Source organism: Orycteropus afer, unplaced genomic scaffold (assembly GCF_000298275.1).
Source record: "Orycteropus afer afer isolate SDZICR_OR568_19922 unplaced genomic scaffold, OryAfe1.0 scaffold00219, whole genome shotgun sequence".
Classification (NCBI taxonomy): domain Eukaryota; kingdom Metazoa; phylum Chordata; class Mammalia; order Tubulidentata; family Orycteropodidae; genus Orycteropus; species Orycteropus afer.
In genome coordinates, this window is record NW_006921806.1 from 998,548 (window position 1) to 1,005,949 (window position 7,402).

The following is a 7,402-nucleotide window of genomic DNA, read 5'->3' on the forward strand; positions in this document are numbered from 1 at the left end:
AACTCACTTGGGTAAATATCTAAGAGTGTGATAGCTGAGCCCTATGATAAGACTATATTTTTAAGAAACTCCCAAACTTTCTTCCTAACTGGCTGTACCATTTTGTATTTGCAAATAAATGAGAGTTCCTTTTGCTCCACCTCCTTACCACCATTTAATATTGTCACTTTTTGTATTTTAGCCATTCTCATAGGTGTGTAGTGGTATCTCATTGTAGTTTGTGTTTAACAATAATGATGATATATGATGTTGAACATCTTTTCATATGATTGTTTTCCATTTGCATATCTTTGGTGAGGCAGCTTTTAAGAAATTTGGAGCACTTAAAAATTTTTTTTATTGTTAAATTTTAAGAGTGATTTCTGTATTTTGGATAAACTCAAACTCACTGCCGCTGAGTCGATTGGGACTCATAGTGATCCTTTCTTGGGTTTTTGAGGTGGTATCTCTAGGAAAGTAGATTGCCCAGCCTTCCTGTTTTCTGCCTGTTGGATCTGTCAGTTATTGAGAGGTGTAGTAAAACCTCCAACTGTACAACTTTTTATAGTTATTTTAGTTTTTGCCTCATGCATTTTATCACTTTGTTGTTAGGTGTGTACACATTAAGGATTATTATGTCTTCTTGAAGAATCAATCCTTATATCATTGTGTAATGCTCCTGTTTATCTCCGATAATTTACCTTGTTTTGAAGTCTGCGATTAATATATGTACTCCAGCTTTTTAAAATTTGTGTTAGCATGGTATATCTTTACCTATTCTTTTACTTTTAATTAATTTATTTCTATTTAAAGTGTTTTTCTTTTAGACAGCATATACTGTAGTTGGATTTTAAATATGCCAGTCTATTTTTTAATTAAGGAGCACTGGTAGCACAGTAGATAAGCACTTGGCTACTAATCAAAAGGTTAGTGGTTCAAACCCACCTGCCATTCCACTGGAGGAAGATGTACCAGTTTACTTCCATAAACATTACAGCCTTGAAAACCCTATGGGGCAATTTTACTCAGTCTTACAGGGTAGCTATTAGACAAAAATGACTTGACAGCCATAGGTTTTGTTTTGTTTTGTTTTTTATCTTTTAATTGTATTTAGACCATTCACCTTTAAGTGATTATTGATATAGTTGGATTAATATCCACCATGTTTGTATCTGTTCTCTCTTCATTGCACTTTTTCTTTGTTTCTTTTATTTATCTTTCCTTATTTTCTTTCCTCTCTGATTTTAATTGATTTTTTTTATGATTCTATTTTCTCTGTCATATATGATCAATTGTATGTCTTTAAAACATTTTTCACTGGTTGCCCTAGAGTTTGCTATATACATTGGCAAGTAATCTAAGTCCACTTTCAAATAACACTGTATCACTATATAGCAATATGTTGTTGTTGTTGTTATGTGCCGTCAAGTCAAACCCGACTCATAGCGACCCCTCCTTGGGCTTCCGAGGCAGTATCACTACGGAAGTAGGATTGCCCAACCTTCCTTCCGAGGAGTGGCTGGTGGGTTTGAACCTGCAGCCGTCTGATTAGCAGGCAAGTGATATAGCAGTATAGGTAGGAAAAACGTGACTACAGCATATGGATAAGTTAAATGAATGGCTATTATAGTGGTACAAAGAACAGGAGGGAGGAACTAGGACTACTTTGATATAGCAGTATAGGTACCTTATAACAAAGTAGTCCTAGTTCCTCCCTCCCGTTCTTTGTATCACTATAATAGCCACTCATTTAACTTATCCATATGCTGTAGTCACATTGTTGCTATTATTACTCTGAACAGTTTCAGATCAGTTAAGAATCAGAGAAATACAAGATTTTTATCTTACCTTCATTTATTTCTTATCTTAGTTTTTTTCTTCCTTTATATAGAGCCAAATTTCTGACCTATATCACTTTCTTTCTTTGTGAAGAACTTCTTTTGATATTTCTTGTAAGGCAAGTCTACTCAAGACATACTTCTTCAGTTTTGTTTGTCTGAGAAAGTCTTTGTTCTGTTCTTCACTTTTGAAGAATAGTATCACTGGATATAGAATTTTAGGTTGGTAGTTTTTTTTCTTTAAACATTTTAAATTTTTCACTCAACTTTTTTTTTTTTTTTTGCTTACATAGTTTCTGATGAGAAGTCTAATGTAATAGTTTTCCTTGTTCCTCTATGGGTAAAGTGGTTTTCCCCTATGGCTTCAAGATTTTCTCTTTGTTTTTGGGGCTATGTCTAGGAATTTGATACTTTTAGGTGTAGATATTTTTGGTGTTTGTTCTTCTTGGTGTTCTCTGTGATTCCTGGATTTGTGGCTTGCATTAATTTTGGAAACTTCTTGGCCATTATGACTCCAAGTATTTCTTCTTTATTTTCCTTCTGCTATTCCCATTACACATGTTATTCCTTTTGTGATTGTCTCTTTGTTCTTCTGTACTGTTGTTATTATTTTTTTCTCTTTACTTTTTCAGTTTGGGAAGTTTCTGTGATTTATCTTCAAGTTCACTAATTTTTTCCCTTGCTGAGTCTATTCTATTGATGAATCCATAGAAGGCATTCTTCATTTGTTACAGTGTTTCTTTGTTTTCACAATTTTCTTTTTATTCTTTCTTAGAGTTTCCATCCTCTGCTTCGATTACCCATCTGTTCTTACATGTTGTCTACTTTTTTCTGTGAAAGCCCCTGACAATGAATCATAATCATTTTAAATTCCCTATCTGATAACTACAAAATTGGTGTCATATCTGAATCTGTCTCAGATTCTTGCTCTGTCTGTCCAGACTGTGGCTTTTACCTGTTAGTGTGCCTTGTAATTTTTTGAAAGCCACACATGATGTGCCTTGTAATGGGAATTGAGGTAGTCAATTTCAATTTTTAGTGTGAAATTTTATGATAATTTTGCTAAGAACTGATCTTTGATTAATGTTTGCTGTATATGTAGGTGCCAGAGCCTTAAGTTCTCTAGTTTTCTGTCTTTTCCCCTCCTCTGTTAACTTGAATTTCCCTAAAATCTCCTTAAATGCAATCTGTGTCTTGCAGCTCTCTTAGTTCTAAACCACTGTTATTTACTGGTCTGTGATTCTAATGTCTGTCTGTCCAGTTTTGAGGGTGGTAGTTTGCCCCGTGACCCCAGTTCTCTGACATAGCTAAGAAAAGTCATTGTTTTTCAAACTATTTAGCTTTTTAATTAGTATGAAGATGGGAATGATGAACTTCCAAACTCTTTACATGTTGGAGCTCAAACCAGACATGTCATCTCCGGTCAAATCCAGTTTAGCAGCTACTTTCTTTCAATAGTTTAAAGATGTCATTTGGTTGCCTCTGGCTTCCATTATTTTCTGTTGAAACATTAACAGTCAGATATAGTGTTGTCCTTTTGAGGCTCATGTATCTTTTTTCCATTTTAAGACTTGCTTGTTGTTTAAGACTTGATTGTTTTTATGTTCATATTTGTTTGTCTTTTTGTATTTCCTGACTAGAAAGTAGCTCCATGACCTGTGAGTGCTCACTGCAGTGCCTGGCACATAGGAGGCCCTTCGTTCATTGAGCGAACGATTAAATGAGTGATTGTGTAGTCAGCTTTGAATCACAGATTATATATGTATTAATTTGAGTCTAATAGAACACAACAATTTAAGATTGATAATATAAATGTTGGTATGGATGCACAGCAACTGGAACTTTGATACACTGCTGGCTGGAATGTAAGATGGTGCAGGTGTTTGGAAAAATGTTTGACAATATCTACTAAATCCAAAAGCAGGCCTACACTTTGTGCCAACAGTTTCATATGCCTACCAATGATACATACAGGAATGCTCATAGCAGCTTTATTCATAGTATTTCAAATTAGAAATAACCCAAATGACCCTCAAAAGGAAAAGGAAGAATAAATTATAAGGTAGCCACACAATGGCATCCTATACAGCGATAGAAAAAAACAAAACTACTGTTAAATCCAACAACATGAATAAATTTTATGACATTATGTTGAGTAAATACACCAAACACAAAATACTTACAATATACTTCCATTCATGTGAAATGAAAGAAGAGGAAAACGTAGCTTATGGATAGAGATGAGAATAGTAATTAGCATAGAGGGGGTCAGCGGTCAGTGGTGACTGAGGAGCTGGAAATTGCCTGTGTTTGATATGTGTGGTAGTTACATGGAGGTATGTGTATTTAAATATCATTGAGCTGTACACTTACAGCTAACTGCATTTTGTTACATATATGTTATATCTCTATAAAAAAGAAGAATAAAATTTATGAAGGACATACAGTGTACCATACAGAGAAGATACACTAGTGAACAAGACAGCCCTGCCTTGCCCACCCAGTGCTGACTGTCACATGGGAAAAGACAATAAACTGTCAAGTACAGGGACTGGAAAACCCTCAACCACCTTCCTCCAGCCTTAGGAATTACTCTTGAGTCAGGTTATCCCCAAATTGTACACTTGCAGCTCTGTGACAGGGTTGTTGTGTTTGTGAACTCAAGTCTAACAGCACATGAGTGCTTTTAGACACATGACATCACAGAGCTTAAGAGAAATTAAGAGGACTCTGATGCTTCACTGTTTGTGGAATGCACTGATACTAGGTTTATATCTCTGACTTCATGTACCTCTGTGTTCCCAGAATCTGAGGTGGTGTTTGCCAAGAAGCAGCCAGCACGGAATGAAGTGCAGATTGAAGCAGGGGCTAATGCCACATTGAGCTGTGAGGTGGCCAAGGCCCAGACGGAGGTGGCATGGTACAAGGATGGGAAGAAACTGAGTGCAAGCTCAAGGGTGCACGTGGAGGCCACAGGCCGTGGGCGGCGGCTGGTGTTGCAGCAGGCTGGCAAGGCAGATGCAGGGGAGTACAGCTGTGAGGCTGGGGGTCAGAAGGTCTTCTTTCACCTGGATGTCACAGGTAGGTTCCATGAGGTGCTATACTGCTTTGGAACATTATTAGGCACTGAGATGGAGGGGTGGACATACTGCCTCATGGCTTGTTTACTCACAAAATTCCCAATATAGTAATAGTTTATAGCTATTAAATGTGTACTGCATGCCAGACACTTGGTGAAGTGTGGCTTTTTTTTTTTTTTTTAATTATTATTTTATTGAGTTTTTGATGAAAGTTTACACAGCATTAGCATCTTATTTGGCAATTTCCACACAAATGGTTCTGTGACATTAGTTACTTTGATCACAGTGTGTTAATATTTTCTTTCATTGTGTTCAGTTTGTTCCATTTCCAGTACTCTAGTTTTCTTGTCCCCTTGTCTCATTTTTGCTTTTGAATAATTGTTGACTTTTTGGTCTCATACAGATGATTTTTAAGTAGAGCACCAATCTTATGGGTGTACAATCCTTTATTTTGTGTGTCACTCTATTTCACTAAACAGTGATCTCAGGGGATAGACTTGGTTCTAGGTTTAAAGAATCTTTAAGGGGCAATAGTCTCAGGGAGTCCTCTGTTCTCTACTGTTCCAGTCTGGCTTTTTTTAAAAAAGAATTTGAGTTCTGCTTTACATTTTTATTCTGTTCTATCTGGTATTGTGACCCTCCTCAAATTGGTTAGTGGTGGCAGCCAGGTACCATCTAGTTCTTCTGGTCACAAGGTAGATGCTTCTTGTCTTTTTACTTGCTTAAAGTTTATAACAACTCTTCGAAGAAATTGTGATTATTTCTATTTTAAGATAAGGCACAGGGAAGTTTTGTAACTTTCTAAAGTTTGCACAGCCAGAAAATGACAGAGCCAGGATTTGAGTCCAATCCTCTGGAATCATTTTCCTTCCACTTAAAAGAACTCTGTCGAAAAGCAGCCATTTATTTTAGCAGATGTACTGGTGATACACGTCCTCTCATTTTTTGGTTTATATGAAAATGTCTTTGTTTTATCATCAGTGCTGAAGTCTGTTTTCTCAGGGTATCAAATTCCAGTTTAGTGGTTTCTTTCTCTCAGTACTTTAAAGACGTCATTCCATTGTCTTTTGGCTTCCATATTTCTTTGTGACATCGGCTATCATATTTAATATGATTCATTTGAGGGTCATGTATCATTTTTCATCTAAGTGCTTTTAATATTTTCTCTTTGATTTCTGGCTTTTACCAGTTTAACTCTGATGAATTTAGGTGTATTTATCCTGGGTGAGGTTGTAGAGAATCTTGATTTCATGGATAAAAGTCAAACATTGGTCCTAGAAAATTCTTGGCCATTCTCTTTGTTGTTGTTGTTGTGTTGTTATGTGCTGTCGAGGCAGCCCCAACTCATAGCGACCCCTCCTTGGGTTTCTGAGGTGGTATCAATGCGGAAGTAGATTGCCCCATCTTCCTTCCGAGGAGTGGCTGGTGGGTTTGAACGACCACCCTTCTGATTAGCAGTCAAGTGCCTTAGGCACTATTCTACCAGAGCTCCCATCTCTATCTTATTCTCTCTTATTTTTTTTCAGCATTCCATCCTCTATTAGATCTCTATTAGACCTCACTACTGTTTCTCATAAGTCTAGAATGTGTCTATAAGTCTTTCTTTCTCTCTTTGTCTTTGTCTTAGTTCGATATTTCTCTCTGCTTTAGTCTAGATATTTTGATCTGTCTCTCAGTATCCTAATCCTCTGATATGCTGCATCTAATGCTGCTAACCCATCTGTCGTATGTTTAATTTCAATGATTGTATTTTCAAGCTGTATAATTTACAGTTTGTTGTTATTTCAATGGAATTTAATTCTGTAGGGGGAGTTTTTCATCTTTGATCTATTGTCTATTTCCTTTCCTCTATTAAAAACATTAATTGTTGCTCTGCTGTGCACTGATATTTCTATTATCTAGGTAAATATATATGATTTTTTTTCCCCCTTCCTCACTAATATTTGCTCCTGAGCTGACTCCAGGTTGCATTGCAGTTTTGATAAGGGTCATTTATCTCTGGCTCTTCCCTGATCCCAAGTAAAACCCTCCAAGGATTTCTACAGAGAGCTTGGGATGTGTAATAGAGTTCTCCCCTAGCTGACCCTGAACTCTTATGTTTATCTCTTTAGCACTGCAAAATGCTAAAAAGTCCTCTTTGCTTTCAGAAGCTTTCTGCCTGGTTTCTTATCCCCTTGCCCTAGGTGACTTTTTTATAACATAAAGTGGTGGTAAGGGTGTAGAGCAACTAGAAATCTCACAAAGTGCCGATGGAACTGTGAGTTGGTACAACCATTTTGCAAAACTGCTTGACAATACTCCTGATGCCAGACATATATTCATCTTATTTTTGAACAGTTACATATGCCAACAAAAGACTCGTATAAAAATGGTAATAATATGCCCTAATTGGAAGCAATCCATATGACCCTCAATGAGAAGGAAAAATAAAATGTAATGCATGCAATAGCATCCTCTACAGCATCCTGTATTAGATTCAACAGCATTGATAAACCTTGTTGTTGT

At 36.5% G+C, this 7,402-nt stretch overlaps 1 protein-coding gene across 1 annotated transcript in view; it reads left to right on the forward strand.

Annotated features, from left to right (window-relative positions):
• OBSCN (obscurin, cytoskeletal calmodulin and titin-interacting RhoGEF) overlaps nt 1-7,402 on the forward strand; it is a 312,151-nt gene that overhangs the window by 63,519 nt on the left and 241,230 nt on the right. Inside the window, 1 exon segment of the mRNA XM_042782023.1 lies at nt 4,623-4,898. Coding sequence (XP_042637957.1) covers nt 4,623-4,898 — 276 coding nt within the window.